At 33.8% G+C, this 20,456-nt stretch overlaps 1 protein-coding gene across 18 annotated transcripts in view; it reads right to left on the bottom strand.

Moving 5' to 3' along the window:
• Window positions 1-510: 510 nt before the first annotated feature.
• The window catches only part of Tia1 (TIA1 cytotoxic granule associated RNA binding protein), a 32,086-nt gene continuing 12,140 nt past the window's right edge, over window positions 511-20,456 (bottom strand). For 2 of the 18 annotated variants that reach the window (XM_058575069.1, XM_058575077.1), the window contains exons 2-13: window positions 20,352-20,454; window positions 16,966-17,064; window positions 16,124-16,178; window positions 15,922-15,954; window positions 14,618-14,705; window positions 11,461-11,536; window positions 7,150-7,258; window positions 6,663-6,758; window positions 6,463-6,547; window positions 5,950-6,073; window positions 4,929-5,074; window positions 511-3,211 (exon numbers count right to left, since the gene is read on the bottom strand). In XM_058575069.1, the coding sequence (XP_058431052.1) occupies window positions 3,076-3,211; window positions 4,929-5,074; window positions 5,950-6,073; window positions 6,463-6,547; window positions 6,663-6,758; window positions 7,150-7,258; window positions 11,461-11,536; window positions 14,618-14,705; window positions 15,922-15,954; window positions 16,124-16,178; window positions 16,966-17,064; window positions 20,352-20,454 (1,150 nt within the window). In that variant the 3' untranslated portion in view covers window positions 511-3,075. Of the gene's footprint in view, window positions 3,216-4,928; window positions 5,075-5,949; window positions 6,074-6,462; window positions 6,548-6,662; window positions 6,759-7,149; window positions 7,259-11,460; window positions 11,537-12,239; window positions 12,306-12,371; window positions 12,477-14,617; window positions 14,706-15,216; window positions 15,336-15,921; window positions 15,955-16,123; window positions 16,179-16,965; window positions 17,065-20,351; window positions 20,455-20,456 lie in introns of those variants that run through there. The other 16 variants (XM_058575071.1, XM_058575078.1, XM_058575070.1 and 13 more) reach the window with 15 other exon arrangements.

The raw sequence follows: 20,456 nt of genomic DNA, 5'->3' as shown, positions 1-20,456 counted from the left end.
TTGGACCCAATACCTTTATTTATTTATTTTTATGTGGTGCTGAGGATCGAACCCAGGGCCTCACATGCGCTAAGTGAGCGCTCTACTGAGCCACAACCCCAGCTCCAAACACTTTTTTTTTTCCTAATTCACTTATTAGTGAATTTAGTTACTCCTTTTGTAAGTGCAATCTAGTCCTTTTCGATTGCCTTTTTAAATGGGACTCTAATGCATACATAAGGAAGATGACCAATCACAGGAATAAAACAGGAGAATAAAAACTAAAATGTGAATCTCATTTTCAACAGGAGACAATATTAACAAGGAAAATGAGACCCTAGTTTCACATTTAGTTAAAACTGCAAAATGCAAATTCTTTGTGGTATTAAACAGCTAACCCAATGCAAACCACGGTTTTTGGAATAAGAATTAAAATATATAAACATCTGAATGAGTGAATATAACAATCAGCTAGACCAAAAAGAAAAAAATTCTCACACACAATAATCACTGCCAAGAAGATCCCACAGGTTATAGAAAACATAAAGGAACTTTAATATCCAAACAGGGTAAAGAATTCTGGATTAAAATGACCCATTAAGAGTGAATCATTTCAGGTTCTTTACAGTACCAGAAAGTCTGAATTCATATTGCAGAGAATGAAATTATTAAAAATTTTAATTTCCTTACCTGATACTAATTCCAGTATGATTTTTTAGACTGAAAAATCTTTAAATGACTTGTTTTAACACTAAGGTTTAAACCAAAGTTAGCAATGTTTCTGAAATATGAATTTGTTCAGTAGTGACCTTTTCATTCTGAATACTGGGTATCTCTTTCTCCTCAAAAAGTAGTCAATGTACAGTTGAAAGCTTGTACAGTAAGAAAATATACTGGCAAATAAAAACTGTTACTACTTGAGATAGTCAAAATGAGAAGAAAGCTACACTTGTGTTCAGATTAAATTACTTATGCCCAAACAATTTACCCTGCAGTCCATGAGTGTATAGGAAAGTACTTTTTAATAAGAGAAAAATGAGGCTCCTAAAATAGAAACATAAGCCAGAAGAATCTAAAAATAGCTTCCTGATATTTTATTTTGAGTATTTAAGCTGCTTTTGGTTGCATGCCCTGATCTGTAGAAGTTAACAAGGAAATAACATTTCCAAGTATTTAAAAAATTTACTCATCTTCCATAAAGCAACTTTTAATGTATTATCAACACTTAAAAATACACAGTGATTTAATGAAACATCAGTACAACTGCATAGAATTGAGCTCCAGAAAACTATACACTTACAAGCTGTCTTTCCTGGGCTCTGGTTTACAAAGTATTATTGGCTTAGAGACCAGCTTAGAGTCATTTGTCCTACCTGGAAGATACAGGCCAGGAAACTCATTTGACTTCACAGGCCTTTTTGGTTCCTAAATAAAATACTGGGAGCTCTCGGAGAATCTTAAAAACCACCAACCATTTAAACACATACACTGGGGACCCTTCCTCTCTGTAAGTCAAGGAGGATTTGTGACCTTCACTGAAAACAAAACAAAAATCACATCTCCCACAACTCTTCTAAGAGACTCTGAAATGTACTAGAAATTTCAAAACTAGAACAATGCCATCAAAGATTAAACCTCTTAATGCTTGGAGCCACACCAAAATAATAAAATTGGTAACTCCAATAAAACAGGTACCCAAAGAATCAAAATAGTGATTGCACTGAGGATTCTCTTCTTTGAAGGCTGTTTAAGGAGGTAGGATTTTAAGGTTTTCTTTTCTTTTTTTTTTTTTCTTTTGTTTGTTTTTATTTATCTTTTGGCCTCTGAACATTTAAAAAATGCTTTGCCCGGCTGGTCCTTCAGGCTATTTTTGGAGTTTATAATGAACCCCAAGCCTGACGTAAGGATATTCTATAGTTTCACAGCTATCATTTGTACATATTAAGTTGATTTACTCTTTTTAAGTAAATCTAACTAGAAAATGGCAAATTATATTCCTTTACATACAACTTTGTGTCTCAAAGTTCTTGAAAAACAAGAGATGATTTTGTATTCAAAGACTACCAAAGTATGTATTTGATATTCACATGCAAACAACCTAAAACCTTATAAATCTCATGTCAACTCTGCATGATGCCTTTAAAAAGGAAATGACATACAAAGTTTGTAACTGTGCAAAATATTAAACTGCTAAAACATTTTACATAATGAAATAATACATGTAAATGTATAAGTTGACACATGAAAGTTACATGGCATAAGAACTTATCACATTTCAGAGATTTTTCTTGAGTAACAAGTTTTTGTTTTTACAGTTCCTGGTACACAGCAAAGTTTATCACAGAAGATAAAAATCCTTTTAAACAAATCCAACGGAATTCTTGAGGCACCTTCTCATATAAAACACAAGATGAATGCAATTATCAATCCATCTGAGAAAAGTTTTCAATCTAAGTGAACATCATTTTTTCCCATTTAACTATATTCTACAGAACTTTAATAAGGCAAGACAAATTTGTGAAAAAATGTAAATACAAAAATGATGTAAACTAATAATTTATATTTAAAAACCCCAAGGGGTAACAGTGAAGATGGGACAGCTCAAACAATGCCTATTATTTTTTTAATCTAAAACAGAATTGTGCACAAGCTGAAGATAACAAAGAACTTCTAGACTTTGCACAGTTTTGGTTTTTCTTTCTTTCTTTTTTTAAAACCATCTTTACATTACATGTTTTAAATCATATCAGGAATGCAAACTAGAACTGCACACTACTTTAGTGGAAAAATGTTCAACACTGTGCAATTTTCTGCCTCTTAATTTTTAAAAAGTGGCAGCAATCCCTGCATTTGTATTTGAAACAAGGATCTGAGAAACTTTATCAAAAAAGGTAATGAAGGCAAAAATTGGCAGACATCCAGCATCTTGTTTCTTTTTAAAAACAATGTGGATGATAAGTAATTTCATGATTAAAAAATGAATCTTTTAAATAAATACATTGTATCTGATATATGCACTGACTGATTTGATAAATCTTTTAAGTAAACAACGGCTTTACTACACTCCCTGTAGCCTCAAGCCACTGGCTTTATATTCTAGAGTCCTTTTTCACTGGGTTTCATACCCTGCCACTCGATACCCCGCTGGCTGATTAGGCAACATGCTGCCATTCTGTCCTTGAGGTGGCTGTACTCCGTAATTTGGTCCCATCCAAGGTGCAGAAGACTGTGTCTGACTGGTAGAGAAGGTGAAAGAAGCAGAAGAGAAGGGACATCTACCAGTTAAAACAATGCAATGCTAAGAACAAATCACAACATGGAAAGGGAAAACATACTTTTTCTTAAACCCAAATATAAAAGTAACTGTAAAGCCAGAGAAAGTAAACGCAAAAGTAAAGTAAAAAATCTGTATATTCTCCCTCTGAGTTGTACTTAAACTGAGTAAGATACTACCTGAAAGAAACTCCATCATTTGGTATAATAAATACTAGCATTTAGGGCTGGGGAAGTGGCTCAGTGGTAAAAAGCTTACCTCACATGTACAAGACCCTAGGTACAATCCCCAGCACCCAACAAGATAAAACAAAAAAACTAGCATTTATATTACTTAAAGAAATTAAAATAAGTATGAGCATGTGTTACTCATAAATTTTTCAACATTGTATGTGGTGCTGAGGATCAAACCCAGTGCCTCACGCATGTGAGGCGAACACTCAGCCACTGAACTACAACCCCAGCCCCTATACTACTCTTTTGTTTCAGTTGCTGATATGCTATTAGAAAGAAGATGACCAGGGACTGAAGAAACTTCAGGGCCAAGTGAGCACAGCCAGGGGTGCAGTGGCAAGAACCAAAAGTACCTGGGAGGCCAGGATAATGCTGGTGGCGTGTATTATTACCATAGAATCAATTCTGACAAATAGCACTTGGTTACTTTCGAAAGATGGTATGAGGTATTACCAAAAACTGTCAGACTTAATAAACCAAGCTGTCAGACTTAATAAAATGTGAACGTTGGTCAGTGAGCAGATAAAGTGCTGCCAAAACAAGCCTGGAACTGCTGCCACCAGTGATGTGGTGCAATTTAGCTACTACATTTCTGGGAAAGAGAAAGTTCTCAAAGTAGCCAGTCATCATCATCATCAAGTCCAAATTCCTCTCTAGAAGAGCTGAGGAGATTTTTTTTGTGTGACTATGTCCTTGGTAGCTAAAAGCCATGTGGAGAGAAGTTCACTAAATGCAAACAAATACTTTACTCTTGGGTTGAAAAAATGTGCATCTAAGAATGGCTAAGTGACCATTAGTCATCTGAAAGGCTTAACAACTATTAAGCACTTTTTTCCCTCACTAAAAAAATTAGTTGATTTTTTTACCAAACATTAGCAGAATTTGTATGACTCTGATTATACTTCAAGGCAACAAGTTTCTAGGAAAAATCAACAAGAAGAAGGAGGAGGAAAAAAAAAAAAAAAAACCCAGACAAACAAAAAAACATCCCCCGCCCCGGGCAGTACTGGGGATTGAACCCAAGGCCTGCACATGCTAGGCAAATGCTCTACCACTGGGCTACATCCCCAGCCTTCTAGGCAAATTTTTAAAGGTAATTATTTAAAACTATAAATTAGGCAGGCATAGTAGCACATGTGTTTACTGTCAAGACACTCAAGAAGCTGAAGCAGGAGGATTCCAAGTTTGAGGACAGCCTGGGCAACTTAGTGACACCCTCCCTGTCTCAAAAAATAAAAAGTTCTGGGGATGTAGCTCACTGGTAAAGTGCTCCTGGGTTCAATCTCCAGTATCAAACCAAACCATAAATTACTATTCTAAAAGTAAGTCCTTCAAAGGCTACAGTTGTGCTTTGCACAGGGGGCCACATTGCCTACTAATTACTTAAAATTTCTTTTGGACATTTTCTAATGTTAATAAAGCAAAAGGTCAAACATGCTTACTTAAATCCCTGCTGGTTCCATGCCTGGCCATACATTCCATATGCAGGTACTTGCCATCCATTAGGCATATACTGGCCAATCTGTTGTGCGTTTCCATACCACTGGCCCCACTGGCCATAAGCTTGTGGATATCCAATTTGATTCTGCTATTAGGTAAAATTATAAGAGATAATTTAGTATTATTTAAAATTATTTGTATATATGCAGCTCTTGATATACCACAAATACTTAACAAAACATATATAAAACATTTTATAATTAAAATGACAGGATAAACAATAATTTAGTGATTACTAAAACAAAACAAAACAACAAAAAACCCTTAGGGCCGAATGGCATGGCCCATGCCTGTAATCTCAGCAGTCAGGGATGCTAAAGCAGGAGGATCCAGAATTCAAAGCCAGCCTCAGCAACTTAGGAAGGAGCTAAGCTACTCAGTCAGACCCTGTCTCTAAATAAAATACAAAAAAGGGCTGGGGATGTGGCTCAGTGATTAAGTGCCCCTGAATTCAATCCCCGGTAACAAACAAAAAAACCCTTAGGTTCTCCTGTTGCAACTCTACATCATTTTCTATAGTCTATAAGGCAGTGATAATGCCCCAACAATAAACTTAATATAATGTTTAAGTGTTTGGTAAATTATTTACTTAAATGAAGAAATCTATATAGTTTAGGATTTTCTTACTCCCACCTCTCTGCTCCACTTATAACTTCCTCAAAAAAATCTTTATGAGATCAAGTTTAAAGTTGCCTAGAAAAACTTAATGCCCTGTTAGGTTTGTCATAGCATTTTAAAATTCACTGTGTGAGCATGAGACAATTGAGGCAGTTACACTCATCATGTCAGCACTGCAATCCATGAAAACACCACTCTGGAACTATAATACATATAGAAAGAGCTCTTATATATTATGAATTGAACTAGAAACTTATTAACAAAGATTATCAACAATTCTCATTTTAAAATAACCTTACTAATATTAACCCAGCAATTACTTCCCAAAGTTCAGGACCCTCTTACCTGTTGCACAGGATTTATCATATCAAGAGTTTCTTTGCCCCAATAGCATTTCACAACATGACCTTCAATAGTAGTACCATTAACAGAAACAATTGCATGTGCGGCACTTTCATGGGAATTAAACCTATTGAAAACAATATTAAGAATCAATAAAAATTCTTTTAAATTGAATTTAAGAATAAGACCTATTTTTAAAATCAAGGCAAATAAACTCGATAGCCGTTTGGCAGGGGAAAAAAGATCAAGATGATCTTAAGGTAGAACAAGCAGTTGGTTGGTTTTCTTTGCCATTTCTTTCAAAGATCTTTTAGTTCTGGAGAAACTTTTCTAAATAGAGGATATGTTTTATTGGCCTTGTGTTGGAAGAAGGGAGAATAAAACATACAGGAGCAAAAATGCTGTATGCTAGAGAAATTTCCATGTCTTTATAAATGAGGTAAATTCTTAAGAAACCATTGTTAAATGTTCAGAAATTATTTGAGGGGGGAAAGTTTTCACAAAAACCATCCCTACCTCACAAATGAATATCCTTTATCTGGAAAGACTCGAATTTCCATTATTTGCCCAAATGGTGAAAAAGTCTGACGCATTAGTTGTTCTGTTAGACAAAAAAACAAAAGAAACCACACTCAGTTATAGTAAAATCCTAAAAATATTAAGCTTCTTAGCTTAAAGATTAATTTCCAGATAGCACATAGGTAAAGCTCCCATACCTGTTAGTCCAGAAGTAACACCTCCACAGTAAACAGTACAGTTGCTTGGACTAGACTGATTTACAACCTCATCATATGATAGCTGTTTAGTGTTTGCTGGAGAAGGAAAAAGTTTTACATTTTCAATTCATTAAATAAATGTTCAGAAGGACAAAAGCAGCATTAACTACACTACTATAATAGCAATATTTGATCAAAATGCTTAGAGAACACACATTACATTTGACATTAGGATTAAACCTCCCCCAAGAATGTCTAAAAAATTAGCCATTATTCTCTATGTAATAGGAGACTTGACATTAGAGATTGAATATCATTTACTATTTAAAAATTACAAAAATGAAAACTAAGTACATTTTTGAACAGTAGTCTTGATTTGCTTCTCATCTATTTCTGCAATAAGTCTCCGGGAACAGCTCTAACATTTACAATCTAGTGTATTTTTCTCCAAAATTCCACATTTCCTTTTCTTCTCCAATACACCTACACTCATATGTACTCTTTGGAGCTGGAGGCTTTCGGGTTGCCCAGTTAGTTCTGATTTGTCGTCCACCAAGCCATTGGCCACCCATCTGTTGAATAGCGTTTTCGGCATCCTGTTCCGCACAATATTAGAAATGACAAAGAAGATGCCATTAGTAGATAGTAAACAACTTTTGGCGGTAGTCATAACTTTGTGCTTTTTGTTAGTGTTTTTTAGTGAAGGTACTTTATTAAACAAACAATATATGACAGCTTTCTAAAAATGCAATGGTGATGCTAGGCACGGTGACGCATGCCTAGGTAATCCCAGCAGCTTGGGAGGCTGCATGTTCAAAGCCAGTCTCGGCAATGGTGAGTCACTAAGCAACTCAGTGAGACCCTGTCTCTAAATAATAAACAAAATAAGACTAGGGATGTGGCTCAGTGGTTGAGTGCCCCTGAGTTTAATCCCCCACCAAAAAATGCAATGGTGCTAAACTGGGCGCAGTGGCGCACACCTGTAATGTCAGAGGCTGGGGAGGCTGAGGCAAGAGAAGCCCCCACATTCAAGGGCAGCCTCAGCAACTTAGAGAGACCCTGCCTCAAAATAAAAAATAAATAGGGCTGGGGATATAGTTCAGTGGTTTAGCTCCCCTGGGTTCAATCTCTGGTATCACTCACACACACACACACACACACACACACACACAGAGCAATGGTGCCTTTTAATTATCTTTTTTGGATATCAGACTTTGGTAACATTAATTATCTGAAAAAGTCCGAGTCCCAATCCCCTAATAATAAGGTTAGCTATCATCAACTTTATGCAAAAACTCAACCTAATATAAATAAAAATTTTATTTTACACAATCCCAACAAACTTATTAATGATAGTATTGGGTTTCTCATTCATCTAAAAGTAAATATGGAGTTCTAGGTACTAGGTTAAGAGCTGGGGATACACTGTGGTAGGAGGACAAAAAGCAATTATAAATTGTGGTAGGTACCATGACAGGAACAAAATACTAAGATAAATAATATGTGCATGGGGATCTATTTTAGACAGCATGAGTAGGAAAATGCTTTTTTTTGGGTCCTGGGATTGAACTCAGGAGTATTTGACCACTGAGCCACATCCCAGCCCTATTCTGTATTTTATTTAGAGACAAGGTCTCACTGAGTTGCTTAGCGCTCACTTTTTACTGAGGCTGGCTTTGAATTCGTGATTCTCCTGCCTCAGCCTCCCGAGCCACTGGGATTATAGGTGTGTGCCACCAAGCCCGGCAGGAAAGTGCTTTTTAAAATGCCATAATCTGAGACTGTGAAGAGCAGAAGATAGCCAAGTCAAAATAAAGGGGAAGTAAGCCCCAGTAGATGGAAAAGCACTGCCAGTTCTAAGGCAGGAAAGAGTTTGGTCTGTGTCACAAAAACATGTGGAAGATTAGTTTCAACAGAATCTAGTGCGTAAAAAGGGAAAGTGCCAGAGAACTGAAAAACTTTAAGAAAGAGCATCATGATCTAATCTGTTTTCTTTGGTAGCAGGGATTAAACCAAGAGGCTGAGGCTATTATAAGTATAAAATATATTTTTTATTTTGAGAAAGGGTCTTGCTAAATTGCTTAAGGTCTCATTAAGTTGCTGAGGCTGGCTTTGAACTTGAGATCCTCCTGCTTCAGCCTCCTGAGCCATTGCGATTACAGGCATATGTCACCATACCAGCTTGATCCATGTTTTAAGGGCATTCTTAGTGCTAGAAGAATGGTTTAGGGAAATGGATATTAAAAGGAAAAGGACACTTTGAGACTACTTCAACATTGCAGATTTTTAAAAATGCTGTTGGCCAGTAGCTGTGGCTATAATCTAAAAGAAAGGCCAACAAAATGGGGTACTGGGAAGGACACAGTAAGCAAAAGGGGACAAATCTAAGATAATTCCTAGGTTCCTGCTTCAGAAGTTGGAAGGACAGTGCCAGCTTTAACTAAAATGAGAACAGACTAGGAGGGAGGTGGGGAACAGGTTTGAGGGATAAATGAAGAGTTCTGCTTATAAGTTTAAGATGTCTGTGACTCATCTAAACAAAGACCATTTGATTCTAGTTCTGACTAAATATGCATTCACTAGTGATTTTTTTTTTTTTTTAAGAGAGAGGAGAGAGAGAGAGAGAGAATTTTAATATTTATTTTTTAGTATTTGGCGGACACAACATCTTTGTCTGTATGTGGTGCTGAGGATCGAACCTGGGCTGCATGCATGCCAGGCGAGCGCGCTACCGCTTGAGCCACACCCCCAGCCCCGCACTAGTGATTTTTTAAATAGGAGAAACTTACATTCCATATTCTCAAATGGGAAAAATGAGTTCTAGCCCACCCAAACCTGCAACTTCATTTCCCTACATTGTATTAACCACCTTCAAAACCTATGAATCAATACCCTAAGGAACTCAAATTAATTGTGGCTATTAATCCATCATATAAATTGTTTATCTTTCCAAAATATTATACTGTGACTAACAATAAAGTAAAACTATGCTTCATAATTATTTTTATTTTCTCACCTTATAGGAAAAATATCTTATAATTGATAGATGGGACACGTACATTACTGATCTTGTTTCTTTTCACTTGTCAAGATGCTTTACAATTTCTAACTTTTCTTCTAATATATGGGTTCTTTCCAATACTATAAGCTTACCTACTTTCTTCACAGATTTTTCTTTTTTTAGAAGACAGTTATATTTCATATAGTGAAGACGACAGCTATACTATACAATACATTGACACAAACACCTGATCATCTGATCAGAAGGCATAAGTTGTTCTGAGAATGACTGAATTATAATTGCAGGACATTTTATATTCTCTTTTTTGGCCTTGCTAGCCATATCTAGGCTTTTAAAGCATATTTCTAATTTGGACAGTAAATTTGGGGCAAATGATCATAAGTAGTTAAAGTACATATCTAGACGGTAAAAGTTCATAGGAATAATCAGACATAAGGTCAATGTAAGTAGTCAAAGGAACTAGAAAAAAACAATTTTTTTTTTGAGACAGAGTCTTACTAAGTTGCCCAGGCTGGCCTTGAACTTGACATCATCCTGGGATTATAGGTGTGCACCAACATGTCAAGTTTGAAAAACTTTTTATTTTTATTTTTTAACTTTTAATGGTTCATTCTAAGGTACTCTAATACAGAAAATACATTGCTTTGTATTCATCTCAGGCAACTACCTGTCTTAATATAATGGTGAACAATAAAATTCAAAGTTTAATGCAAATGTAGTATATGCTGAAAGATTTGTACATATAAATTCTCCTGGGCTGGGGTTGGGGCTCAGTGGTAGAGCGCTTGCCTTAAATGTGTGAGGCACTGGGTTCAATTCTCAGCACTGCATATAAATAAAAAATAAAGGTGCCTCAACAACTAAAATAAATATAAATAAATAAAATTAAAAATAAAATAAATTCTCCCACATGTATCCCTGTAGTTTTGCAAGTGTGATCCTACTTCATTTAACTGCTCTGACCTTTAGTTATATTAAAAAGTTTTAAGCACTTAATTATTTGAATTGATAACATACTTACAACATTAATAACTACAACACAATGTACAGTGTATTACTTCATCTGCCTGTTTCTCAACAACTACCCCCAGACCCAAAACCCTGCTAAAAGACTTTTTTATCCCCACAAGGGAAAACAAAAAAAAACCCCAAACACAATTTAATACAAGTCCCTTTCCTTTTAATGAAAATTAGCTTTCCAGCTAATAATACCTATAGAAATCTTTCTATAACGAGTACGCTACCCTTCCTTGTCTCTACAAAAACAAGAAATTTCAAATTAATGCAAATTGGGGTTCAGTAAATATTTGTAGAATGAAAGGAAAATATGAGAAGTTTCAATACAATGTATCATTTTTTTAAAGAGGTTCTCAACCATCAGAGAATTTTATTACTTACTTTTTAATTACTCTGGAAATATAAAAGGGGAATAACAAGATTTTTCTTTCTGCCTTCCTTCCTTCTATTTAGGTGCTTGGGGATTGAACTCAGGGTCTGGAACATGCTAAGCTGTCCCCAGTCCCCATAACAGAGATTTTAAACATCTACTTTTGACTGATAATTTAAATATCTTTACTATGTATATTCTGAAACACTGTATCAGTACTTTGTATGCATCACATGTTAAATAAATGTTGACTAAATAATCAGAAAGGAGAAAGAAGATATCTTCTAGTGAGGGTACTAATTATTGGCAAAATAAAAGATGTAAGAAAAATAAACTTTTTACATCCTTTACTCTTAAAGCACTGCACATGCACTTCTAATTGAGCTCACCCATTTGTTGAAAAAGGAGACAAAGCCATATCCTTTAGACTTTCCTGTTGCCATATCTTTTACCACTCGGGCATCTCTGAAAACAGAAACAACCAGAAGTTTAGGTTTGCAAACTGTCTTCTAGATAAAAAATGAAAATTTTATATACAACTCATTTTCAGGTTTCACCTTCATTAAAGTAAACCTTTAATGTAAATTTACCTTTTAATCTACAAATTTACATGTATTAGCATGTGAGGCTTTATGTTATAAACATGCAAATCAATAACTTCTTAAATATTTGTATATATTATTCAGAAATTGCCTCCCATTTCAAAATGTTTTTTAAACTTTTAAATATTAGACATTGTAAAAGTAGCTATTCACATGAATTATTTAACCACTTATAAGTTTCCAGGCACATTAAATATTGGCTTTCTTTAACCATGCAACTTATAATTTGCTATTTGATACCATATTCTACCTAATCATAAAAAATTAAAATAGAGAACTGGAAATAAAAGAATTAAAAAGTTGTATATTCCTTAAACTAACTAAATTATTTCATTTTCTCGGATCAATTTATACCCCCCACTTTGGGGAATGGTAAATTTTGAGAACTTCATAATTTGAGAAATGTTAAATCATTGAAGAAGAATACTAGATACACTTCAGTTTTAAAATATACAAGAAGATTTTATACTGAATTTTATAATAGCATTCATATTAAGATTGATTGGAAACTATAAGATATAAAAGCAAAATTTTAAAAAAGTCAGAAAGTAAAAAAGCACGCCAACATTTATCCACTGTGAACCGTAGCTTGTAGTTAGCCAGGGCAATTCTGTCCATTCTTCAGAGACACTCTGCAAAATAACCAGAGCCCTATTATTTGAGATTGAGTAAAAACCCAGCCATGATAGCTAAAACTCCATACCTCAAAAAATTGGACTCATATTGTGCTTCACAATCTGCTTTTAATTTAGCCAGGTATGTCACAATGCTTGCTCTCTCAGGACACATGAACAAAACAGGCACTTTTATAACAAAAACCCAAGTCAGAAAGCCATGCAATGTAATTTCATATTCAAGTATACATAAGCATATTTTAGCTCAATATAGAAATTGATTTATTAAGTGTAGTCAAAATGACAAGAAGTGCTGGTGAAAAGGGAAAACTAAAGCAAGTCACTTTACAAAATGTAAAATTAACTTATTAAATTACCTATATGGTACACTTGCATTTAATTTGGTATGTGATTCACTTCTATACCAAAATATGCTATATTACCCTAAACTCAAGAAACATGAGGAGTTTAAGTTCTGTAAATTAGGGAAGTATTATATTTCTTATACTAAATTTTTAATAGGCCACTGTTTATTATATACCTTCTAGAAAATAAAGCACTGTTAAAGGCTCCCTATTTTAAATACTTATCATGAGAACCCTTCAACATATAGTTATTACTTATCTCTTAACAACAACCACCACCAAAAATTAAAAAAGAAAGAAAGAAAGAAAGAAAGAAAAGTCAGGAAAATATGCTGCCAGTTGTCTTTTAAGTTTAGGAAAACTAACTCCTTATATAGCCTAAAACTCAGACATTACATAATACCTCAATATAAAATTATAACATTAAAGAAAGGCCTTACCAAGAAAACAACTAATGTACACATCAGTAATTGTGGGACCAAAAGAAAATCTGCAGACTGAAAATATGATGCCAACATATTTAACAAAACGAAATTACTGATCCATAATTTAAAAAATCATGAAACTGTTAAAAGGTTATTGAATCTAAACTCACCAAATTTTAAAAATAATCTTTATTTAATCCCAAACTAAAATTCTCATTTTTGGAAAACCTGCTTCAATCAAAATCAAAGCATTTAACAAAACAGCTACTTAATCTATTTGCAATGTTAGATCAAGGTTTTTCTTTTTAAAGCTTCAGGAAATATCAGTTTCCAAATATACTTAACTGTTACTTATTTCTCTCTGAAAGGTTTCCCTGAAAAAGCAGTAGCAAAGACCTAGACCAAGGTTCTTAATCCTTTTATGATCCTGTGACTACTCTGAAGATAGGATGACATTTATATTCTCCACACCAAAATGAAAACAAACACAATTCTGCAAGGAATTTAGAGAGTCCTTGAGATGCCAAAGGTTAAGGCCCTGCAAGTCTAGATTTTTGAAAGCAAGCTAACCACTACTGAAACCCTTAGACAGACTGAGAGGAACTATTAAGAAATTAAAAGAAATATGTCAACACTAACAAGAGTCCATTTATAAGCCCTAATCTGTGACTGCCTTAAAAAGTTGGCCATACTAATGAACTATAACTCTTCAAATGAAAACTCCCCAAATTCATCAGCAATGCTACTGGCATTTATTTTGCCGTCTCCTCACCTCCTTATTTCTCTCTTGGTCTGCTCAATACAAACCAAAGCGAGAACTTCCTTTTACTTATTCTTCTATCTGAAACAATACTGAAGCACTAGAAATCCTAAAAAAATTTCTTTCCAAATTCAACCATTACTCCTTAAAAGGTACTATTAAAAAATTTTGCTATTCTTATGCTAATATGGCATGCTTTTCAAAATATTAAAATTCTTCTATGATGAATGCTACCTTGATTGAGATATATATGGGCCTAAAATGTATAATTAATATTAAATGCAAGCAAGATAGTGCCTTATAAAATACTATAAAGGCACTATTATTGTTAACAGTTAAAAAAGAGGGTAAATACTTCGGAGATAAACTTAATAGCTGCTTTTAGATACAATTGTTAAAAATTCTTTTTGTTAAATTACATTAACACAAAATGCATGGTATCATAGAAGTGCCCAAATAATTCCTTAATCATAAATCTAAGTTACTACAGATTATTATCAAGCCAGCAAGACACCTATAAGAATCTATAATATGTACAATGCAAATGTCTCTTAAAAACTAATGCTTAAAATCTTTGAAAAAATAGTTTAAGATAGAGATCAAAGATTTATTAATGGAAAAACAATTTTTTGCTCTTAAAGTCTTGAATGGTCTCTAAACAATATAATATACTATAACTCAAGAGTTAAAAATTAATGTCCCAAATTCACAATAGAATTATTTTTATTACTTTTAAATTGTTTCTAACTAAAAACATTTTATTTATCTTCTGCTACTTACGATATTCTTCCAAATGGTGCAAAAGCTGCTTTTATATCTTCAGTTGTAATTTCTGGACTGAGATCACCAACAAAGACATGGAAATGATCTTATAAGGGGATAGAAGGGGAAGTGAAAAGAAAAATAGAACTTTAGAATTTAAAAAGGACCAAAATTTATACAATAAAGCAATCTTAATATAATTTATGGATTATAATAAAGTATTTAAAAAAACTATCCTATCTCTATAAAAAGCCTATCAATTTTAAACATATTACATCGAGGTAACAATATAGGAAAGATTCTTCTAAAAAGACTATGATATAGCTAACTGAAAACTGCAGTTATATTTCTATTTATAGTCAATTATACTGGTCTAAGAGAATAAACTAATAATATATAACAAGCTTCAGTACTATAAAAATTTAAAGACTTAGTTAACATTCTGAAAGGAATTATTTACTTTTATTCATTTTACCACTATATGAAGGCTTTACAAATTAAAACAGTGGTATTAATTTATATAGACTAGATTGGCCTCAGTTAAGACAATTTACTGAAGTTAGCTACATCATATACTTGGTTTAACCATATTTTGTGAAGAACAATCAAAGAAATACCTTGCATTGCAACAGTTTGATGTTAAAGTATTTGACAGTTTTCTCAAAAGCCAACAGTTTTGGTTGCCCAGACATTACACCATTCAGTTTATGTGAATCCATGTGCAAGTGAACTAAGACTGAAGGCAACAGAATGAAAACAGTAATCCCTTCACTTTATATCAGAACCATTAAAAAAGCATTGGAGAGAAATAACCATCCTATATGTGAAACTTTTCTAAAAAAGACAATTCTCAAGAAACACAAAAAATGCAAAATTTTTGAATACTTTAAAATGGTCACATATGTATAAATATATAATTTTGATAAAGAATATTTGGAAAGAAAAATTACCCCTATGTGGTAGGCCTCAAGCAACATATTGGGTTGCTCTTCCGTAAAGTTTCAGGAGCAACTCAAACACTTGGAAGATCTGTATATGAAGCCCAGGTGACCTCAAGGAAGCAGGGTATCTTGTCTTTTAGTTGGTGAAAGTATTTCTAAAACATCAGCTGCTACCAAGAGAATTCCTTGAACTAGCACCACAGTAGTGGACAAGTCACACTTGGTCAATGCTGGGAGGAAGGGGGAAAATATTGCCAAAGAGACATAACAAAGAGATTACTACCTAATCCCTCCCCCTCCCATATCAGACAAAAAAAATTCAGGTGGTTAGTGAATACCCTTTCAAGAGATTTCATTTTATGTTTAAGAAGATACAATTACCTTGTGAACGCTGTGTGCTGACAACGGTACTACCTGATGACAAAGATTAGATTTGTTCTTAAATTTATTAACACAAACACATTAAATCATATCTTAGGATAACGATCAAAACATTACTGCAAACATGTATGTTTATATGTTTTACAATAAAACTACTGGGTATAACAAAAACAAATTTTCAAAGAGTATAAAATATACTTACTGCTTGTATCTTTCTTTTGACTGCTGGGAGTAGTTGCCCAATTCACTTTGACTTCCTAAAAAAAAAAAAAATTTCTACATTTATATTCCATAAAAACAAAGCTCAAAATCAGATTTGTATCTATGAATACATAAGAAAGATATGTCTGAGATGAAACATTGAACACCAGTTCTGGCGAAGTGTTTTTTTTTTTTTTTTTTTAATATTTTTCAAGTTGTCAATGGACATCTATCTATCTATCTATCTATTTATTTATATGTGGTGTTGCGAATTGAACCTAGTGCCTCATGCAAGGCAAATGCTCCACCACTGAGCCACAACCCCAGCCTCTCAAGTTTTTTTTTTTTTTTTTTAATATTTATTTTTTAGTTATCGGTGGACACAACATCTTTGTTTGTATGTGGTGCTGAGGATCGAACCCGGGTCGCACGCATGCCAGGCGAGCGCGCTACCGCTTGAGCCACATCCCCAGCTCAAGTCAAGTTTTAATGCTCATCTTTTGACTTACACTTATGCCAATAACTTTAACAAATCCTAATCTTTATACATTTCTGTTAACATTCAAATAACCTTTTTTTTTTTAAACAAATAGTATCAATGTATGTTTTCCCTTAGTTTCTTCCAAGCTTTAGTAATTCAAAAATATTTTAGCACTTATGTTCAAGCACCATGATACCAACATAAACACAGGCCTCTCCCCTCTAAAAGCTTTATCCTACCATTTTAATATTAAATGTGAATGACTTTTTATGATAAAGTGAACATGTTTCTAAAATGGAAATGAAACCATATAACTTAAAATTTACCAGCACAAGTCACCTTTTTGAATTATGACAGCTTACCTTACCCATTATCTTCCGCCCATTCATAGCAGCAAGTGCTGCAGCTGCATGACGATGTTCATGAAACTCCACAAAACAATATGGATCGTTTCCAGCTGTCTGTTTGAGAACAAATACACAAGTCAAATTTAAGCTTTATTCTCCCATTATCTTAAAACTATGTACAGATTTTTTTTTTTTGGGGGGGGAGTGGGGAAGGCAGGTACCAGGGATTGAACTCAGGGGCACTTGACCACTGGGCCACATCCTCTGCCCTATTTTGTATTTTATTCAGAGACAGGGTTTCATTGAGTTGCTCGACTCCTAATCATTGCTGAGGCTGGCTTTGAACTCGAAATTCTCCTGCCTCAGCCTCCGGAGCCGCTGGAATTATGTGTGTACACCACCACACTAGCAAGATATTTTTCTTTTCTTTTTTCAAATATCAATTTTAGTTGTAGATGGACACAATACCTTTATTTTATTTGTTTATTTTTATGTGGTGCTGGGGATTGAACCCAGTGCCTCAGGCATGCTAGGCAAGTACTCTACCACTGAGCCACAACCCCAGTCCCCTAGCAAGATATTTTTCTTATAAATTAAGTTTTATATACTTCTCAGGCTATGGAAAATGAATGGTACACTCCAAAAGTAAATTTTTAGATTAAAAAGTTAACACTTTAAAAAAACAATTTTTATAAGAAGTTATCTTCTTAGGCTATACTACAATGCTGTAGCTTTCTTTTAATAATGACTAAGTGTACTAAGTGAAAATAGTTACTAACTCTATTTATTAATATTTACTAATACTATATATGTTTATTTGCCCCCATAAACACATAACAATTTCTTTAAGGTACAGAGTTTCATTAACATTCTCAAATTCTTCTTTGATTTCTTTTTTTGGGGGAAAATTGTGGTACTAGATGCTGAACCCAGGGCCTGATGCTTGCTAGACTAGCACAATACTACTAAACTAAACTATATCTCCATCTCTTTTTTAAAAATTATTTATTTTGAATTACGGTCTTATTAGGATGACAGGCTGGCCTAGAACTTCTGATCTTCCTGCCTCAGCCTCCCAAGTAGTCTTTTTCCATTTTATAATTTTTAATCCTGTTGGTTATATATTAGTTTAATTGCTATAACTGTATACATCCCCTTACTGCTTCTAACTTGCTGAAATTCTTAGCCAACTTCTTAGACCTGCTTCTAAAATATAGGTAAATAGGCTCTGGAAACTAAAGAAGTTCTCTGGTAAGTAAAGTTTAAGAATGGGATTTATGTATGTACATATGTATGTATATTTGTGGTACCGGAGATTGACTATAGACTTCAGGGATTAGCCCTTTTTATTTTTTATTTTGAGACAGGGTTTTGCTAAGCTGCCAAGGCTGGGCTCCAAATTGAGATCCTTCTGTCTTAGCTTCCCAAATAGCTGGATTACAGGCACATGCCACTGTACTCAGCTAGAAGTTTTAGAACGTGGACTTTCTGACACAGATATTTTGACTATTTAGAAAGCTTTTAAAAATCCACTCCCATCAAAAAAAAAAAAGAAAATTGTAATCTCAACTAGATTAGTATCATATAAATTTGCTCACTGTGGGCTGGGGCTATAGCTCAGTGGTAGAGAGCCTGCCTTGCATATGTGAGGCATTGGGTTTGATCCTCAGCACCACATAAAAATATATAAATAAAGATCTTAAATTTTACTTCTCACTGTGATGACAGAAGTAGAATAAAAATCTAATAACAACAAATAAAACCAAAATGCTTTAATATAAAAAAATTCTCTTATTCTTTGCTGGTACTGGGATAAGATAACTTGGATGCTTTGTTTTTACCTTTGTTGGGATGCTAGGGACTAAACTCAGGGCCTTGAGCATGCTAGGTAAACATGCTACACCCAAGTTGAGCTACACCCAAACGAAATATGTAGTTTTATTATAAATTAAAGCAGAAAAAAAAAGAAAAATTCTAATATTTTAGACCTATCAGTGTAAAATGCTAAACAATTTAATAGTTCATTTATTTCTTTCTGTAATCTAAGCAGAACTGATTCAAAATTCAAAAGTGGCAAACACATAATTCAATATACTGGGACTACACTTTGTGTTAAAAAAATTAGAGAATATAAAAATTATGTAATTGAAACTAATGATAAACTTAATGAGAATTCTATTACAAAGATCAATGTTCTCAAGTATAAGAATGTGGTTAAAAAAAGTAGCTTGCAATTAAGATTAGAGCAAACAGATGGAAAAGATCATGCATGCTAATTTTTTTAATATTTAATTTTTAGTTGTAGATGGACACAATACCTTTATTTTATTTTTATGTGGTGCTGAAGATTGAACCCAGTGCCTCACACGCTAGGTGAATGTTCTACCAATGAGCCACAATCCCAGCCCATGCATGCTAATTTGTATCCAGAAAAAAAAAAAAAAACAAAAAAAACTTTTCAAGTAAAAATAAGCTAAGCATATATACATTTTCAGCATGTATACTCAGGAATATAAAATTCCTCATCAAATTTTTAAAAATTTGTTTTTCTATACATATTATCATTCAAGGTTAATACCAATTATATGAATAAATTCTATTGTTTTCTCTACCTATTAAGGTCTGATGGATAGGAATTACCTAATTTTGAACTGCCTAAATCTGAGAAAAACTTGACCCTCAAAAATAAAATTAAAAACACTTTCAGCCAGGTGTGGTGGCATATGCCTGCAGTCCCAGCAACTTGGGAGGCTGATACAGGAGAATAGAGAGTTCAAAGCCAATTGTAGCAATTTAGTGAGGCCCTAAGCAACTTGGCAAGACCCTGTTTCTAAAATAAAATATAAAAAGGGGCTGGAGGGGCTGGGGCTGAGTGGCAGACTACTTATCTAGCATGTGCGAGGCACTGAGTTCAATCCTTAGTACTGCATACAAAAATAGGCAAATAAAATAAAAGTGTGCTATCTATCTACAACTACAAATAAATAAATAAATAAAGGCTGAGGATGTTGCTCAGTGGTTAAACACGTTCAATCCCTGGCACAGAACAAAAACACTTTCACTGTACTAAATGCATATTATTTTTTTTAACCCCGTTTCTAGTCTAATTATAACTTAAATTGTAGATTAACTGAACAATAATTAATTCTGATACTTCAATGCATTTGAAAACAAAAACCTAGATACATATATACATACCCACATATAGTTATCTGCTCTAGGAATGATTAGTAGTTCTGTTCTCTTCCTTTATTTAGCAAATAAATTAAAATCCATTGCTAAGACAGATTTATTATAAATATGCTAAAATCCCTATGAATTTAGACATAAACTAAGAAGTCTTTGAAGTAATGGTTTTAACAAGTATGTCAAAAAGAAGAAAGTTAACTTAAGTAAAATACCCTTACATCCATAATCATTTTGCAGTTTTTACAAGGTCCAATCTGGCTGAAGAGTTGGAGAATCAGAGCTTCTGTTACATCTCTGGAAAGGTTACCAACATATCT

Source organism: Marmota monax, unplaced genomic scaffold, assembly GCF_021218885.2.
Source record: "Marmota monax isolate L192 unplaced genomic scaffold, Marmota_monax_Labrador192_F-V1.1 WCK01_AAM20220418_F8-fsc00106, whole genome shotgun sequence".
NCBI lineage: Eukaryota > Metazoa > Chordata > Mammalia > Rodentia > Sciuridae > Marmota > Marmota monax.
Note: the sequence above shows the minus strand (reverse complement) of the source record. Positions and strands in the feature narration are given on the sequence as shown.